Below are 19,662 nucleotides of genomic sequence, written 5' to 3' on the forward strand. Positions count from 1 at the left end.
TTAAACCGGTTTATAGCGCCCTAATATAATTAAACCGGTTTATAGCGCCCTAATATAATTAAACCAGTTTATAGTGTCGTCCACAATCTAGTACAGGAAGAAGACAAGGAAATTATTTGGGTTCATAGAAGTTTTATTGACTATTCAAAAAGTACAATCAATATACTATATCAAAATATCAAGTTTGTTTTCAAGCACCTTCAGATGCTAGTACCCTCTACAATATACTGTATAACTGTAAACAATATATCCTTTTAAACATGATCAGGTTTGTTACAAAATATAATTCAAATCTATTCCCTGAGATTAGTAGACAAAGACAATGGGTTAGTCTACAGAATCATTATACCATATTATTCCCCCCGTGTCATCTGTTAACAGCAGACCTTGCTCCAAATACTATTGGAAATCATTTCAAATGCCGGGTGGGGTTTGCAGTTTTAGGATTATTCTATTGGTCCGTTAACCCAGGCAAGCTCAATGCAAAGAGAAAACGTATATGAAATAATCCAATAGTATTTGAAACCAGGTCTAAACATTAGACATTTAATAATTAATGCAGATTTTGTCCATTAATTAGCTACCATGATTATTTTATAACTTAATTTCTCTGGTGTTTATGGAGGAGTATATCTCTTCGGTGAGCGGTACGTATGTTTTCTTAGCTGGATCTAGGAAGTACAGAGGATCTTGGACCACAGCTGGGTTGAAGCCCTCTTCCACCAACGTCACTTTCTTCATCTTAAATGTTCCCGTCATCTCGAAGGAGGTCTTAAATGTTATACATAAGAATACATTTAAGATTATTTTAAGAATATAAACTCAGCAAAAAAAGAAACGGGACCTTTTTCAGGACCCTGTCTTTCAAAGATAATTAGTAAAAATCCAAATAACTTCACAGATCATTGTAAAGGGTGTAAACACTGTTTCCCATGGTTGCTCAATGAACCATAAACAATTAATGAACATGCACCTGTGGAACGGTCGTTAAGACACAAACAGCTTACAGACGAGAGGCAATTAAGGTCACAGTTATGAAAACTTAGGACACTAAAGAGGCCTTTCTACTGACTCTGAAAAACACCAAAATAAAGATGCCCAAGATCCCTACTCATCTACGTGAACGTGCATTAGGCATGCTGCAAGGAGGCATGAGGACTACAGATGTGGCCAGGGCAATAAATTGTAATGTCTGTACTGTGAGACGCCTAAGACAGCGCTACAGGGGGACAGGACAGACAGCTGATCGTCCTCGCAGTGGCAGACCACGTGTAACAAAACCTGCACAGGATCGGTACATCCGAACATCACACCTGCGGGACAGGTACAGGATGGCAACAGCAACTGCCCGAGTTACACCAGGAATGCACAATCACTCCATCAGTGCTCAGACTGTCCGCCATAGGCTGAGCTGAGGGCTTGTAGGCCTGTTGTAAGGCAGGTTCTCACCAGACATCACTGGCAACAATGTTGCCTCTGGGCACCAACCCACCATTGCTGGATCAGACAGGACTGGCAAAAAGTGCTCTTCACTGACGAGTCGCTGTTTTGTCTCACCAGGGGTGATGGTCGGATTCACGTTTATCGTCGAAGAAATGGGAGTTACACAGAGGCCTGTACTCTGGAGCGGGATCGATTTGGAGGTGGAAGGTCCGTCATAGTCTGGGGCAGTGTGTCACAGCATCATCGGACTGAGCTTGTTGTCATTGCAAGCAATCTCAACACTGTATGTTACAGGGAAGACATCCTCCTCCCTCATGTGGTACCCTTCCTGCAGACTCATCCTGACATGACCCCCCAGCATGACAATGCCACCAGCCATACTGCTCATTCTGTCTGTGCCTGGATCTCAATCCCATTGAGCACGTCTGGGACCTATTGGATAGGGCTAGGGCCATTCCCCCCAGAAATATCTGGGAACATCTCACAGCAAGAGCTGGCAAATCTAGTACAGTCCATGAGGAGGAGATGCACTGCAGTACTAAATGCAGCTGGTGGCCACACCAGATACTGACTAACTTTTGATTTTGACCCCCCCCCCCACCCTTTGTTCAGGGACACATTATTCCATGTCTGTGGAACTTGTTCAGTTTATGTCTGTTGTTGAATCTTGTTATGTTCATACACATATTTACACAAGTTTGCTGAAAATAAACGCAGATAGTGTGAGGACGTTTAAACACACACACAGAGTGTACAAACATTAAGTACATGTTCCTAATATTGAGTGTTTGAAGGTTCTCCCATCTCCACAGAGGAAGCTGGAGCTCTGGCAGAGGGAACATTGGGTTCCAGGTCACCTCCCTGACCAATGCCCTTCTCTCAGATTGCTCAGTTTGGCCGGGCAGCCAGCTCTAGGAAGCATTGATGGTTCCAAACTTATTACAAATACGTATCTCATTTACACAAATATTCACACCCTTGAGTCAATGAATGTTAGAAGCATCTTTGGCAGAGGTGCTTCTAACAACTATTGACTCAAGTGTGAATATTTATGTATATGAGATATGTAAATGGAGGTTTGGAACCACCGAGACTTTTCCTAGAGCTGGCCGCCCGGCCATCGGGGGAGGAGGGCCTTGGTCAGGGTGGTGTCCAAAGCCCCAGAGTTCCTCTGTGGAGATGGGAGAACCTTTCAGTAGGACAACCATCTCTGCAGCACTCCACCAATCAGGTCTTTATGGTAGAGTCGCCAGATGGAAGCCACTCCTCAGTGAAAGGCACATGAAAGCCTGCTTAGAGTTTGCCAAAAGGTACAGTTGGAGTCATTAAAACTCGTTTTTAAAACACTCCACATATTTCTTGTTAACAAACTATAGTTTTGGCAAGTCAGTTAGGACATTGTGCATGACAAGTCATTTTTCCAACAATTGTTTACAGACAGATTTCACTTATAATTCACTGTATCACAATTCCAGTGGGTCAGAAGTTTACATACACTAAGTTGACTGTGCCTTTAAACAGCTTGGAACATTCCAGAAAATTATGTCATGGCTTTAGAAGCTTCTGATAGGCTTATTGACACCATTTGAGTCAATTGGAGGTGTACCTGTGGATGTATTTCAAAGCCTACCTTCAAACTCAGTGCCTCTTTGCTTGACATCTTAGAAAAATCTAATTAATTCAGCCAAGACCTCAGAAAATAAATTGTAGACCACAAGTCTGGTTCATCCTTGGGAGCAATTTCCAAGCGCCTGAAGGTACCACGTTCATCTGTACAAACAATAGTACGTAAGTATAAACACCATGGGACCACACAGCCGTCATACCGCTCAGGAAGGAGACGCGTTCTGTCTCCTAGAGATGAACGTACCTTGGTGTGAAAAGTGCAAATCAATCCCAGAACAACAGCAAAGGACCTTTGTGAAGATGCTGGAGGAAACAGGTACAAAAGTATCTATATCCACAGTAAAACGAGTCCTATATCCAATCAAATGTATTTATAAGTGCTGTACAGAAATCGACATAACCTGAAAGGCCGCTCATCAAGGAAGAATGACCATCATTATGTTTGGAGGAAAAAGGGGGATGCTTGCAAGCTGAAGAACACCATCCAAACCGTGAAGCACAGGGGTGGCAGCATCATGTTGTGGAGTGCTTTGCTGCAGGAGGGACTGGTGCACTTCACAAAATAGATGGTATCATGAGGGAGGAAAATGATGTGGATATATTGAAGCAACATCAAGACATCAGTCAGGAAGTTTAAGCTTGGTCGCATATAGGTCTTCCAAATGGACAATGACCCCAAGCATACTTCCAAAGTTGTGGCAAAATGGCTTAAGGACAACAAAGTCAAGGTATTGGAGTGGCCATCACAAAGCCCTGACCTCAATCCCATAGAAAAATTGTGGGCAGAACTGAAAAAGCGTGTGCGAGCAAGGTGGCCTACAAACCTGACTCAGTTACACCAGCTCTGTCAGGAGGAATGGGCCAAAAGTCACCCAATTTATTGTGGGAAGCTTGTGGAAAGCTACCTGAAACGTTTGACCCAAATTAAACAATTTAAAGGCAATGCCACCGAATACTAATTGAGTGTATGTAAACTTCTGACCGTCTGGGAATGTGATGAAAGAAATAAAAGCTGAAATAAATCACTCTACTATTGTTCTGACATTTCACATTCCTAAATTAAAGTGGTGATCCTAACTGACCTAAGACAGGGAATTTTTACTAGGATTAAATGTCAGGAATTGTGAAAAACTGAGTTTAAATGTATTTGGCCAAGGTGTATGTAAACTTCCGACTTAAAATGTACCTAAAGGACTCTCAGAGCATGAGAAACAAGATTCTCTGGTCTGATGAAACCGAGATTGAACTCTTTGGCCTGAATGCCGAGGAAACCTGGCACTATCCCTACAGTGAAGCATTGTGGTGGCAAGCATCATGCTGTAGGGATGTTTTTCAGCGTCAGGGACTGGGAGACTATTCAGGATCAAGGGAAAGATGAACGGAGCAAAGTACAGAGATCCTTGAAGAAGTCCTGAGCGCTCTGGAGCAGGTTCTCAGACTGTGGTGAAGTTTCACCTTCCAACATGACAACGACCCTATACACACAGCCAAGACAACGCAGGAGTGGCTTCAGGACAAGTCTCTGAGCCAGAGCCCGGACTTGAACCTGATCGAACATCTCTGGAGAGACCTGAAAATAGCTGTGCAGCGACGTTTCTCATCCAACCTGACAGAGCTTGAGAAGATCTGCAGAGAAGAATGTGAGAAACTCCCCAAATACAGGTGTGCCAAGCTTGTAGCGTCATACCCAAAAAGACACCAGGCTGTAATCGCTGCCAAAGGTGCTTCAACACTTATTTAAATGTGATATTTCAGTTTTTTATGTTTAATAAATCTGCAAAACATTATTGATCAAAAACCTGCTCCAGAGCACTCAGGACCTCGTACTGGGGCGAACATTCTCTCAATTTCGAGTCTCATAGCCAACGGCCTGAATACTTAAATAAGGTATTGTTTTTTTTTTGTTTTATAAATTTGCATAATGGGGCATTGTGTGTTGATTGATGATAAAAAAAATGTTTAATTTAATCAATTTTAGAATAAGGCTGTAACGTAACAAAATGTGGAAAAAGTCAAGGGGTCTGAATACTTTCCCGAATGCACTGTAAACAGTATACAAGTATATTTAAAGAGCTCAGTATACTTCAAGACAACAGATTTTTTTCAACTTGAACGACAGAGGTGTTAAAAGAGCATTTCAATAGTAAAATAGCTTGACAGTTACACGGATTAAAATCAGGATTAAAAAGAAATGTTGGGTAAAAGCTCACCTGTATTCTAATGAAACGCGGTCTTGCGTACGCAGGGAGGTAGCTGGCTACTTGGCTGAAGGTGCTAGCGCCGTCAAACTCTTTCCCTTCTTCCACCTTTACAGCAGCCATTCCAATCCTCCCCTCGTGACCTGGAGAGAGACAACACTCAGCCTACATTTTTTTTTTTTTTTTTTTTTTTTTTTTTTTTTTACACCTTTATTTAACTAGGCAAGTCAGTTAAGAACAAATTCTTATTTTACAATGACGGCCTAACCCGGACGACGCTGGGCCAATTGTGCTCCGCCCTATGGTTCCTCCCAATCACGGCCGGTTGTGATACAGCCCCGGGATCGAACCATGGTCTGAAGTGACGCCTCTAGCACTGAGATGCAGCGCCTTAGACCGCTGCGCCGCTCGGAAGCCCAAATGCCACCCAATGTAGGGCACCCAGAGCCCTATAGGCCCTTGACAGAAGTAGTGCTCTCTACAGGGAATAGGGTGCATTTGGGACGCATAATCAGAGTCATGACAAGTCTATTGTATGTGTACGGATGTGAAGTCTGTTGTACGTGTAGTCTATTGTGTGTATGAATGAGTGGTCTATTGTTTGTGTAGTATATTGTATGTGTAGTATATTGTACGTGTAGTCTATTGTATGTGTATTGATGAGTAGTCTATTGAACATGTAGTATATTGTATGTGTATGTAGTCTATTGTATGTGTATTGATGAGTAGTCTATTGTACATGTAGTCTATTGTACGTGTATGGATGTGTAGTATATTGTATGTGTAGTATCTTGCACGTGTATGGATGAGTAGTCTATTGTACGCGTAGTCTATTGTACAGGTGTACGGATGAGCAGCCTGTTGTACGAGTGTACGGATGAGCAGTCGATTGTACGAGTGTACGGATGAGCAGCCTGTTGTACGAGTGTACGGATGAGCAGCCTGTTGTATGAGTGTACGGATGAGCAGCCTGTTGTACGAGTGTACGGATGAGCAGTCGATTTTATTTATTTTTGTAGTCTCCTACTAGCGAATAGCTAACTTATCTAAAGTCAAATCTACTGTTTAAATTAATACATACCCAATAAACTAAAACGATTATAATTTAAAACGACTGTAAGCCCTATATTTGTTTGCCAGGAAACACAATTTTTAAAATAACCTATAATATAACTAATAACCTATAGTACATGTTGTAACTAATACCATATAGTACATGTTGTGAGTAATACCATATAGTACATGTTGTGAGTAATACCATATAGTACATGTTGTGAGTAATACCATATAGTACATGTTGTGAGTAATACCATATAGTACATGTTGTGAGTAATACCATGTAGTACATGTAAGTAATACCCTATAATACATGTTGTAACTAATAACCTATAGTACATGTAAGTAATATCCCATTACACATATTGTAAGTAATGACCTGTAAATGTAATAATACATGTTGTAGGTAATAACCTACAATACATATCATAAGTGATAACCCATAATACATAATATAATAACCCACAATAAATATTGTAATAACCTATCATGTAGGTAATACCCTATAATAAATGCTGTAAGTAATAGCCTATAATAATGTAAGCAATAACCTATAATAATGTAAGTAATAGCCTATAATAATGTAAGTAATAACCTATAATACATGTTGTAAGTAATAACCTATAATAATGTAAGTAATAGCCTATAATAATGTAAGTAATACCCTATAATAATGTAAGTAATACCCTATAATAATGTAAGTAATAACCTATAATAATGTAAGTAATAACCTATAATACATGTTGTAAGTAATACCCTATAATAATGTAAGTAATAACCTATAATACATGCTGTAAGTAATAACCTATAATACATGTTGTAAGTAATAACCTATAATACATGTTGTAAGTAATAACCTATAATACATGCTGTAAGTAATAACCTATAATACATGTTGTAAGTAATACCCTATAATAATGTAAGTAATACCCTATAATAATGTAAGTAATAACCTATAATAATGTAAGTAATAACCTATAACAATGTAAGTAATAACCTATACATTATTACTTACAACATATAACCTATAACTTAGTAGCTAACAATCTAAATCTGACCATATAGATTAATATTTACCTTCAACTTTCACGCCATATACATTAGCCTCCTCGATGCAGTCCACCATTGTGAGGATATCTGCCACTTCGGTTGTAGCAACATTCTCGCCTTTCCACCTGAAATAACAAAAAACATTTCCATGTTGGTCAACCCCAAGAGATGTTTGGCAGCCCCAAGAGATGTTTGGCAGCCCCAAGAGATGTTTGGCAGCCCCAAGAGATGTTTGGCAGCCCCAAGAGATGTTTGGCAGCCCCAAGAGATGTGTAATTCGAACCCTGAGTGACATACTGTGTAGGGTTGGAAAATGCTGATACCTTTACCAAAATTCCCAGGTTTTCCAGATTATTTCCTTCAGATTTTCCAACTGGCATTTCTGGAAAACCTGGGAATTTTGTCAACCGTATTGCCTACCTGAAAGTGTCACCAACCCGATCCTGAAACTGAACAAAGTTTTGTTCATCGATCCTCAACAGGTCTCCAGTGTTGAAGTACAGGTCACCTTTCTGTAAAACGTCTCTCAGTCTCTTCTTCTCTGTCTGCTGGTCGTTACCAGCGTAACCAACGAAGGGAGATCTCTTGGTTATCTTTCCAACCAAAAGTCCAGCCTCACCTAAAAAAAAAATAATAAAAAAAGGGAGATGAGGATAATGATGCTGATGCTCCAAATATTTATTTTAAGAACTATGTATCAAGCGACTAAGGAGCACTGATCTGGGATCAGCCCCCCCCCCCCCCCCCCCCCCCCCCCCGTAAACGTATGCATTGTTATCTAAGAACTGACCATAAAGCAGCCCTATTGACTGATAAGAACCTGGAGCCGTGTGTGATTGCAAAGACGACATTGGGTCATACTTTACCCAATGTTGTTCTGTCAACAATATAAAACCGGACCCAATCCATGTCACACGGTGTCCAAAGCTAGACAGTTCACAGTTAGCGAGTAAATACAGAGGGTTGGTCAACTAGAAAATCTAAATTTAGTGAAGAAACTACGGCCCTGTACAGAAAGCAGTTGCAACATGATGCTGCTCCCAAATTCACCCCTGTCTCAACTTTGTACCGTCAACAATATGAAGCAATGACTTGGACCCAATCCATGTCACAGTCTGCCTTAAACTAAAGTAACTTTGATAGACATCAGATTACAAACAGAGTGTCCAAAGCTAGACAGTTCACAGATTTTATGTCAGTGGGGTAAAAGTCAACAGAAAATGTCTTTAGAAATGGTACCTTTCATTGCTTGGATACACAGACCCTTGGAGTTCCTAACAGGTTCCTCCTTCTCAATGTCAAATTTGATCAAAGTATAGGGGAACAGTCTCTGAAAGTGAAACACAATTACCAAAAAAAAAATATATATATATAATATATATAAAACACAAATCTGTTGGGGCGGCACATCATTTACACATCAGGTAGTGATTTGAATCCATATGTGATCTACGTGTGGTTATCCTGGTTTCATTGTGTTGAGGTCAGATCACTACCTACCCTGTGGAGAAAGTTGACTCGTCCAACCACTCCGATCTTGCTGGTGTAGTTGATGAAGCCGATGTTGCCCTCGGTGGCAGCGTACAGTTCCCTGACAGCTACGTCTCCAAAACGATTCAGAAACTCTCTCCAGATGTCTGAACGGACCCCGTTGCCGATGGCAATACGCACTTTATGATCCTTCTCGTTGTCTTTCTGAAAATAGAAACGGGACGGAGATGGATTTGTCTATTGAGTAGGATATCCTTTCACACAGTCGGAGGTCAGAAAATAACAATTACAGGGTGGTGAAGTGTTTCCAATATATTTTCTCCAATTAAAAGCAGTTAAATGTAACTTTGTCAAGCAGTTAAATGTCAACTTTGTTAAATGTAACTTTAGGTCATCTGAGTTTTTTTTTAACAGACCTAAGGCAATAAGGTGGCTGTAACTTTAAAATAAAAACTATAGTCGTACACTATTATGCCGGAGTTACTACATATACTAAAAACGTGTAATTTAGCAGACACTCTTATTTTTTACCTTTATTTAACTAGGCAAGTCAGTTAAGAACAAATTATTTTGTACAATGACGGCCTACTCCGGCCAAACCCTAACTCGGACGACGCTGGGCCAATTGTCCGCCGCCCTGTGGGCCTCCATCACGGCCGGTTGTGATACAGCCTGGAATCGAACTAATGAGATGCAGTGCTTTAGACCGCTGTGCCACTCGGGAGCCCTACAGTAGTAGCTTTGATAGACATCGTATTATAAACACACACACAGAGTGTCCAAAGCTAGACAGTTCACAGTTGGCAGGCACACTACCGGTCAAAAGTTTTAGAACACCTCCTCATTCAAGGGTTTTTCTTTCTTTTACTATTTTCTACATTGTAGAATAATAGAGAAGACATCAAAATCATGAAGTAACCAAAAAAGTGTTAAACAAATAAATATATTTTAGATTCTTCAAATAGCCACCCTTTGCCTTGATGACAGCTTTGTACACGCTTGGCATTCTCTCAACCAGCTTCAGCTGGAATGCTTTTCCAACAGTCTTGAAGGAGTTGCCACATTAGCTGAGCACTTGTTGGCTGCTGTCCAACTCATCCCAAACCATCTCAAATGGGTTGAGTTCGGGGGATTGTGGAGGCCAAGTCCTCTGATGCAGCACTCCATCACTCTCCTTCTTGGTAAAATAGCCCTCACACCGCCTGGAAGTGTGTTGTGTCATTGTCCTGTTGAAAAACAAATGATAGTCCCACTAAGCCCAAACCAGATGGGATGGCGTATCGCTGCAGAATGCTGTGGTAGCCATGCTGGTTAAGTATGCCTTGAATTCTAAATATATCACAGACAGTGTCACCAGCAAAGCACCCCCACACCATCACACCTCCTCCTCCATGCTTTACGGTGGGAACCACACGGAGATCATCCACACGGATGGAACCAAAAATTTGAACCAAAAATTTCAAATTTGGACTCCAGACCAAAGGACCAGTCTAATGTCCATTGCTCGTGTTTCTTGGCCCAAGCAAGTCTCTTCTTCTTATTTGTGTCCTTTAGTAGTGGATTCTTTGCAGCAATTCGACCATGAAGGCCTGATTCGCGCAGTCTCCTCTGCACAGTTGATGTTGAGATGTGTCTGTTACTTGAACTCTGTGAAGCAGTTATTTGGGCTGCAATTTCTGAGGCTGGTAACTTTAATGAACTTATCCTCTGCAGCAGAGGTAACTCTGGGTCTTCCTTTCTTGTGGCGGTCCTCATGAGAGCCAGTTTCATCATAGCGCTTGATGGTTTTTGCGACTGCACTTGAAGAAACTTTCAAAGTTATTGAAATGTTCCATATTGACTGATCTTCATGTCTTAAAGTAATGATGGACTGTCGTTTCTCTTTGCTTATTTGAGCTGTTCTTGCCATAATATGGAGTTGGTCTTTTGCCAAATAGGTCTATCTTCTGTATACCTTGTCACAACACAACTGATTGGCTCAAATGCATTAAGGAAAGAAATTCCACAAATTAACTTTTGAGAAGGCACACCTGTTAATTGAAATGCATTCCAGGTGACTACCTCATGAAGCTGGTTGAGAGAATGCCAAGAGTGTGCAAAGCTGTCATCAAGTCAAAAAGGTGGCTACTCTGAAGAATCTCAGATATAAAATATATTTTGATTTGTTTAACACGTTTTTGGTTACTACATGATTCCATATGTGTTATTTCATAGTTTCAATGTCTTCACTATCATTCTACAATGTAGAAAATAGTAGAAAAACCCTTGAATGAGTAGCTGTTCTAAAACCTTTGACCGGTAGAGTAAATCAAGGGTCGGTCAACTAGAAAATCTAATTTAGTGAAGCAACTACGGCCCTGTACAGAAAGCAGTTGCAACATGATGCTGCTCCCGAATTCACCCCTTTCTCATTCTCACGTTGGGAAACATTTTCGTACTGGTCCCCAGTGGGGAATCGAACCCACAACCCTGGCATTGCAAGCGCCATACTCTACCAACTGAGCCACACAAGGATCGGTGTCCTAGACGAGGTGTCCTTTACCATGGGTGTGTTGCAGAGGTATCTCATGGTCTCTCCAATGTACTGCATCACCGTTACATGATGTTTCCTACAGTCCTCCCAGAACTGAGACGCTGAAAACTTTCTCCTCAGAACAACTGTTATGCCTGGTATAAAAGAGACAGATGATGTAACAGATTGGGTATTGAATCATATATCCTGATGAACTTACACCATCTTGTTTAGGACATGTTTTAAAAGTAGACCAAAGTCCTTTTTTCACTGTGCAACACGAAACATGTCGAACTCCTATGTGGAATGTATGAGTGTGAAAACTACTAATGTGTCTAATGGCTTCGTTCATCATGCGATACACTCTGCTCTGATTGGCTTCGTTCATCATGCAATACACTCTGCTCTGATTGGCTTCGTTCATCGTGCAATACACTCTGCTCTGATTGGCTTCGTTCATCGTGCAATACACTCTGCTCTGATTGGCTTCGTTCATCGTGCAATACACTCTGCTCTGATTGGCTTCGTTCATCATGCAATACACTCTGCTCTGATTGGCTTCGTTCATCATGCGATACACTCTGCTCTGATTGGCTTCGTTCATCATGCGATACACTCTGCTCTGATTGGCTTCGTTCATCATGCAATACACTCTGCTCTGATTGGCTTCGTTCATCATGCAATACACTGCTCTGATTGGCTTCGTTCATCATGCAATACACTCTGCTCTGATATGTATAGAGTATGACTCAATTCTGTATGGTTTATTTGAATAGGGGGCAGATACAAACACATTGACACGTTAAATAAACAAATCTGACAACTCATTCCTAGCATTTCAAAATAAGAGTCATAACGTTACCCCTCTCGATGGCCCCAGCGAGTCCGATGAGGAAGCCTGCGCTGTGATAGAGAGGCAGGTTGATATAGAACACATCCTCGGACGTCACGCCTGAGAGGGCTTGGATAAAGGACGCAGTCCACACCCTCTCCTGGGTCACCAGAGCCGCTTTAGGTAGACCTACAGTCAGATAGGACAGTGGGTTATCTGACTGTAGGTCTACCTATTGTCTACAGATAACCCACTGTCCTATCTATAGACAATAGGTAGACCTACAGCCAGATAGGACATTGGGTTATCTATAGACAATAGGTAGACCTACAGTCAGATAGGACATTGGGTTATCTATAGACAATAGGTAGACCTACAGTCAGATAGGACAGTGGGTTATCTATAGACAATAGGTAGACCTACAGTCAGATAGGACAGTGGGTTATCTATAAACAGTGGGTTATCTATAGACAGTGGGTTATCTATGGACAGTGGGTTATCTATAGACAATAGACACAGTGGATTGAATGACATATTCATAACAAATCCTACCCCCAGGAAACAATTCAATAGGTATAAGCAACAACAACAACAAAAATTATTTCAGATTTACATGAAGTGCCTACATCCAAATTCATCCATTAGGGGACTAGGAGCCCTTTCCAGAAACCATCCACAGCTTCTTCCTGCCCTAGTCCCAGGGCTGGAAGGAGTGGTAGCAGTGGTTCCTGAGGTGTAGTGGAGGACTGAGGTGTAAAAGAGGACTGAGGTGTAGAGGAGGACTGAGGTTCTTACCAGTGGTTCCTGAAGTGTAGAGGAGGACTAAGGTTCTTACCAGTGGTTCCTGAGGTGTAGAAGTGGACTGAGGTGTAGAAGAGGACTGAGGTGTAGAGGAGGACTGAGGTGTAGAGGAGGACTGAGGTGTAGAGGAGGACTGAGGTGTAGAAGAGGACTGAGGTGTAGAAGAGGACTGAGGTGTAGAGGAGGACTGAGGTGTAGAGGAGGACTGAGGTGTAGAGGAGGACTGAGGTGTAGTGGAGGACTGTGGTTCTTACCAGTAGGTCCTGAGGTGTAGAGGAGGACTGAGGTTCTTACCAGTGGTTCCTGAGGTGTAGAGGACTGAGGTTCTTACCAGTGGTTCCTGAGGTGTAGAGGAGGACTGGGGTTCTTACCAGTGGTTCCTGAGGTGTAGTGGAGGACTGGGGTTCTTACCATGGGTCCTGAGGTGTAGAGGAGGACTGAGGTTCTTACCAGCGGTCCCTGAGGTGTAGAGGAGGACTGAGGTTCTTACCAGTGGTCCCTGAGGTGTAGTGGAGGACTGGGGTTCTTACCAGTGGGTCCTGAGGTGTAGGAGGAGGACTGGGGTTCTTACCAGTGGTTCCTGAGGTGTAGTGGAGGACTGGGGTTCTTACCAGTGGGTCCTGAGGTGTAGTGGAGGACTGAGGTTCTTACCAGTGGTTCCTGAGGTGTAGAGGAGGACTGAGGTTCTTACCAGTGGTTCCTGAGGTGTAGTGGAGGACTGGGGTGTAAAGGAGGACCATGGTTCTTACCAGTGGTTCCTGAGGTGTAGATGTAGAGCGCAGGGCTCTTGCTGGTGATGTTGGCCCTGAGGTCAGCTGACAGGGGAGTGTCTGAGGCCTGGGTGATATGTTCTGAGAGGGGGTTGATGCCTTCTACACTGCACTCCTCTGACAAGAGGTACACAGAGATACCCTGCTGTTTTAGTGTAGGGAGAACCTCCTCCACTGCCTCTTTCAGCTCTGTAGGATACAGGGAAGGAGAGAGGGAGAGAGACAGACAGGGAGAGACAGACAGAGGGAGACACACATGTAGAGAGAGACAGACAGGGAGAGACAGACAGAGGGAGACACACATGTAGAGAGAGACAGAGAGAGAGAGACAGGCAGGGAGAGACAGACAGAGGGAGACACACATGTAGAGAGAGACAGAGAGAGAGAGACAGGCAGGGAGAGACAGACAGAGGGAGACACACATGTAGAGAGAGATAGAGAGAGAGAGAGAGAGACAGGCAGGCGATGTTACTCTCGACTCCTTAGACCAGGTTCCCCACCTGGTGCCCTGGAGGTGATTTTATTTGGCCCCCCAAGTTTTCTGAGATGTTTTTTTTTTGGACATAAAATACTAAAAATACCAGCAAATCAGCTTCAAGTGATTTTAATTTTTGGAAATCTGTTGCAATATATTTCCTTTGATAATAGAGAGATAAATATGATCAGATGTAAGCAAGGTTTGAAATAATGTTTTAGTCAAATATATATTTGGGCTTCTTCCAGTCAACTTGCAGTCTACAAATTATTAGTAATTATGTTCAGGTCCTCCATTGAGAAATGCCTGGGGTTTCTACACTACATACCAGAACATTCTATGTCTTGCTGTCAGCCCCTCAGAAGATCAACCTTGAGCAACGTGCCAAATGAGGGCTTATGTTACATTCCTAGTAGAATACATTGCTTATAAAATACAGTATTAAACATTCCAATAGAATACATTCCTTATACATTCCTAATAGACTGGCCAAACCTAGGCATGCATAGCTCACCGCATGATCCTCAAACCAAAGACTGGCCAAACATGTGTTTCTAAAGGTGAATTCATTATTATGTCATTTTAAGTCATTCTTTAAAAAATAAAAAAAATTATACAGCCTAAATTTGAAATGTATAGGCATGTTGTTGTGCTGTTGAAATCCTGAGCGCTCCTGCCAGACTGTAGCGTGTCTCAAATGCTTCACAATTTATTTCTTAAAATAATAATAATAATAATAATAATAATAATAATAATAATAATAATAACAACAATAATAACAATGATAATAATTATAATAATAACGTAATAACAATGATAATAATTATAATAATAATATTAACAACAATAACGATAATATACTAATAACATCAACAATATAACCCAAATAATGTGTTTTCGTTCCTTCTTCCTAGGCTACCTGGCTTGCTTCTGACTGATTTAGAGTTAGTGAGCTGTTTAATAGCCTGTTGAAATGTTTAACATCAATTGATAGTGACAGAATCACACATTACTTCCCACGCAGTACATGTTTTGTGTCCTCCGCTATGGGTTGTAGCGCAGCCCTGTCATAGACACAAACCTAAGATATCAGAGTCACGTCTTTCCATTTTATAGCTAGTTTCTAGTCCTGGTTTTAACTTAACATACCAAGCCCTTCACTCACTGACACCGGGACATTTAAGGAGTACATGGTGACTGAAGGAATTGGCTGAAAAATATATGGATAGAGACTATAATTTTGTCTGTCAAACAAATAGGCCTCGGTCTTATTGCTTGAATATGAAGAAATTGGTTCCAACACAAAACTACTTGTTGTTAGTAGCTTAAAGTCAAATTAAGACTTTTCATCTTTAGGACTCCTAGATTTAGCCAACTTTCAGCACCCATGCGCTGTCCATCTCCTCCTCTACCGCTTCATAATACGGTCAATTATATCCGTGCTAATTCTATGTACATATTTCCAAATTAAATCCAATTACTTGGAATAATGTTGACTGCAAACTGGTTCATGTTAACATATTTAGCAAAGATGGGATGGGTCTACATTTTGTCATTTCGTTTCTGTAAGCCGTTTAACAAACTATAGCGGACAAACGTTGGAGTTGATTCCAATGCAATACATAAAATACACAACTTGAAACAACCACATATTTAGTCACGGAACACGTTCTGATTGGCCAGTGCGGGACCAAGCCACGACACAGGCACAACCCAGCCCTTTCACGCCACAGCCAGCACTGCTCCGGATAAAAATAAAAATAAAATGTATTTAACTAGGCAAGTCAGTTAAGAACAAATTCTTATTTACAATGACGCCTACCCCGGCCAAAACCGGGCGACGCTGGGCCAATTGTGCGCCGCCCTATGGGACTCCCAAAAACGTTCGGATGTGATACAGCCTGGAATCAAAACAGGGGCTGTAGTGACGCCTCTTGCACTGAGATGCAGTGCCTTTAGACCACTGCGCCACTCGGGAGCCCCAGTGAAAAGATAAAAAAGCATTAGACACACCCCCAAACCTATAGCCAGCGTTTAGATTTACCATTGTGCTAAGTGTGTTAATCAATTACAAATTACATGATTCTCCCCCTGCACGAAATGTTAAAATACTAAACCCTCCCAACTAACTGAAATTGAAAAATGACGACCCTCCCCCATTTTCCTCTGGGTAAAAAAAAATGTGTACATTTTGACCACTCCCTAACTAAAAGTCGGGCAAATAGTCTACACGCCAATTGCCTTTGAGAACGGGCAGAAAAGTTTACTTCAACATGTGGGAGGCAAAAAAGACAATATCGGAGTTTAATTCAATAAGGGAAATGCTGAGAAATGGAGAGTTGATTTGGTTAACGGGTAAAAGAAGAAGATAGCAGTACCTGCTATGGTATGTGTGAAGATTGTGAGGCACTATACAAACAGTCACGAGATGGGTTTGTTCAAGTGAACTGTAGCCTACTGTTCAGATGGGTTAAATGGAATCTGACATCTTGGACACTTACTGAATGTCTGTAACCTCTCACATAGCCTTAATATGAACTCCTGCAGAATTAAACATTTCTTGTAGTAAAATTATACATCAAACGTAATAAATGTTTACTCGGGAACAGGAGTGGGGAAATCTGATTTATTTCAGCATCTGGAGAATATAAACGCTCAGATACTGTCTGTAGTAGAGGTGCGATCTTTCAAAGCAGTATTTTAAACCACATAAAATATACATCCAAGCCGAACTGAAAATGTATCAGAAACATGTTGGGTCGTTTTTTCAAAGCTTTATATTTCCTTACAACCGGTCAAATGTATGTCACTTTGAAAAATCTCCCCAGTCCCGAAACTCCGCGAAAGTTGACAGAACATTTTACCGATGTCAGTTAGATTACAGTTTTCCTTCTATTAATCTGGTGAGCAAGGGTTTATTTAATCTATGGCAACATACTGTACAATGACAGAATAGAAGTTGACTAACAAATAGCCTAAACAAATGTCGGAAATTACAAACAGAAACATATATAGCCAGACAGAAAGAAAAAAAATCATGCACAACTTGCAAAAAAAATACAAAATCGCTCGCCTAAAGCACATTTTCTATATTAGTGGTTAAAGGCCTCAGATTTTCACTTTATCTCATTTAGTCAGGCGGTTGTGGATGGGTTATTAGCTACCGCTACTGCGAGCGGTTGTGGGTGAACAAGCAGCTGACCCGGGCACCACTATGGGGAACACATTTCTGATTTCAAGTAGTTTACAGTGAGAGTCGGTCTTACTAATGGAACACACTAGTATAATGATTGCCGTTTAGGGTTTTTGAAATATATACCGTAGGCCTACCCCTAGACTAGTGCCTAGTAGTCTAGAAACACATGCACCCCAACTTTAAGGGTTTCACTAGTTACCTCAGCCCTAAAGTCAAATTTGCTATATGTTTTTTTGGTCTTAATTGAAGGTTAGTCATAAGGTTAACAGTGTGGTAAGGTTAGGTTTCAAATCATATTTTTAATAAGAGAAATTGTAGGAATATGCGGAGTTTAGCCATAATTATGGCTTTGTGGCCGTGGTTACTAGTGACAAACCGACCCTATCCTTTACCTACGCGTGTGTCGTGAACAACATTAGCGTGAGCAAACAGTGGAATTAGTAGGGTCGCCTTCAAAATAAAAGTCCTACATTGAAACTGATGAACATAGTGGAATCCTTACCTGCCGCCGCGATGATCACTTTGGCCCCACAGCATGAGAAACAGTGTAGCAGAGATTTTGACCGTATGTTGAAGTTTAGCAGAGCGGTTGCACAGCCCAGTTTGGCCAGGCCCAGCCAAATCCACGCGTAAGAGGGTTCGTTCCCCATAAAGAGAGCTACCGTGTCCCCCTCTTTTAGATTAGCGTGAGTCTTCAATGCTCTGGCAACCTTGTTACTCTGCTTATCCACCTCGATGTAAGAATGGGATGTCCCCTCAAAATGCAGAAACGTTTTATTCGGTTGTTTCTTCACCGTGTCCAAAAAGCAGTCCAAAATGCTATAGAAAGGATTTTTCTTTTTGTATTTTTGCAGCCTGATTCCAAGTTTGATTGCTCTGAAGATATATGAACAGTCTTGGCCAAAGTATGGATCGAATAACGTTTTCAGAAGAAAGGGCAAAACAGCCAATCCGGCTATGATCGTAAGCCAAATGTACATCTTGAAGCTGCGGGTTACAGACGCCTGTGCCGCTGAGAATTAGAAGGTTGTAGACCTACCTCCAAAAAACGGAACGTTATAAAGTAACAAATGGGTGGCAAAGTTCAATCCGAAATCCCGACCTCGCATAACAAGCAGCCCCTAGTGCAGTGGGCGGTGTACATGTTCTCCCTAATTCCTCCCCCTGTGGGTTGCCAGATTGAGTTTATTGAACATTTAACTGATATTTCACATGAACAAAAAAAAGAAAAGGTCTCTGATATGATCATGAATTATGTACATATGGCTCAAATTAAAATAAACAGTTGATAATCGTCTGTTACTGGCAAGCAGCTGGAAATACCATTTACAAACGTCATTCAATACAGAAAGAATATGGCAACCAATGCCCTGCAACAACCTTTGAGCGAGCCTAGTGGGCGGGCACATCACCCAACCAGTAGTTCGGCACTGATTGGATAAGACTTATGAAAGACCCTTGTGAAAGGAACGCTGGAGTTGTGAGCTAATATTCATTGTGCCATGTGTACAGATGTTGTTGTAGACAGTAAAGTAGCCTAGTAGAGCCTGATTCAGTAGACAGTATAGGAACATAGTAGAGCCTGATTCAGTAGACAGTAGAGGAACATAGTAGAGCCTGATTCAGTAGACAGTAAAATAGCCTAGTATAGCCTGATTCAGTAGACAGTATAGGAACATAGTAGAGCCCAATTCAGTAGACAGTAGAGGAACATAGTAGAGCCCGATTCAGTAGATAGTAGAGCCTGATTCAGTAGAGTAGCATAGTAGAGCCTGATTCAGTAGACAGTAAAATAGCCTAGTAGAGCCTGATTCAGTAGACAGTATAGGAACATAGTAGAGCCCGATTCAGTAGATAGTAGAGCCTGATTCAGTAGAGTAGCATAGTAGAGCCTGATTCAGTAGATAGAGCCTGATTCAGCAGATAGTAGAGTAGCATAGTAGAGCCTGATTCAATAGACAGTAGAGTAGCATAGTAGAGCCTGATTCAGTAGAGTAGCATAGTAGAGCCTGATTCAGTAGACAGTAGAGGAACATAGTAGAGCCTGATTCAGCAGACAGTAGAGGAACATAGTAAGTAGAGCCTGATTCAGTAGAGTAGCATAGTAGAGCCTGATTCAGTAGAGTAGCATAGTAGAGCCTTATTCAGTAGATAGAGCCTGATTCAGCAGATAGTAGAGTAGCATAGTAGAGCCTGATTCAGTAGACAGTAA

The 19,662-nt window shown here is 41.5% G+C and overlaps 1 protein-coding gene across 1 annotated transcript; it reads right to left on the reverse strand.

Annotated features, from left to right (window-relative positions):
- Positions 1-111: 111 nt before the first annotated feature.
- On the reverse strand, positions 112-18,581 carry LOC139406356 (long-chain fatty acid transport protein 2-like). Its single transcript, XM_071148873.1, has 10 exons — positions 17,953-18,581; positions 13,759-13,968; positions 12,239-12,397; positions 11,407-11,531; positions 8,874-9,068; positions 8,613-8,703; positions 7,794-7,992; positions 7,401-7,498; positions 5,280-5,410; positions 112-771 (listed from the first exon to the last, which is right to left on the reverse strand). The coding sequence occupies exons 1-10, from the start codon at positions 18,428-18,430 to the stop codon at positions 595-597; spliced, it is 1,863 nt and encodes a 620-aa protein (XP_071004974.1). The 5' UTR covers positions 18,431-18,581; the 3' UTR covers positions 112-594.
- Between the last annotated feature and the right edge of the window lie 1,081 nt (positions 18,582-19,662).

Source organism: Oncorhynchus clarkii, chromosome 4 (assembly GCF_045791955.1).
Source record: "Oncorhynchus clarkii lewisi isolate Uvic-CL-2024 chromosome 4, UVic_Ocla_1.0, whole genome shotgun sequence".
Classification (NCBI taxonomy): domain Eukaryota; kingdom Metazoa; phylum Chordata; class Actinopteri; order Salmoniformes; family Salmonidae; genus Oncorhynchus; species Oncorhynchus clarkii.

What these genes read in the sequence shown, in the direction of transcription:
- LOC139406356 (XM_071148873.1), bottom strand. Translation starts at nt 18,430, where the DNA reads ATGTACATTTGGCTTACGATCATAGCCGGATTGGCTGTTTTGCCCTTT. An exon ending in AGTGATCATCGCGGCGGCAG is followed by an intron (nt 13,969 to 17,952) that starts GTAAGGATTCCA and finishes TGTATCCTACAG; the next exon opens with AGCTGAAAGAGGCAGTGGAG. An exon ending in CGGGTTGGTGACACTTTCAG is followed by an intron (nt 7,499 to 7,793) that starts GTAGGCAATACG and finishes TTGTTATTTCAG; the next exon opens with GTGGAAAGGCGAGAATGTTG.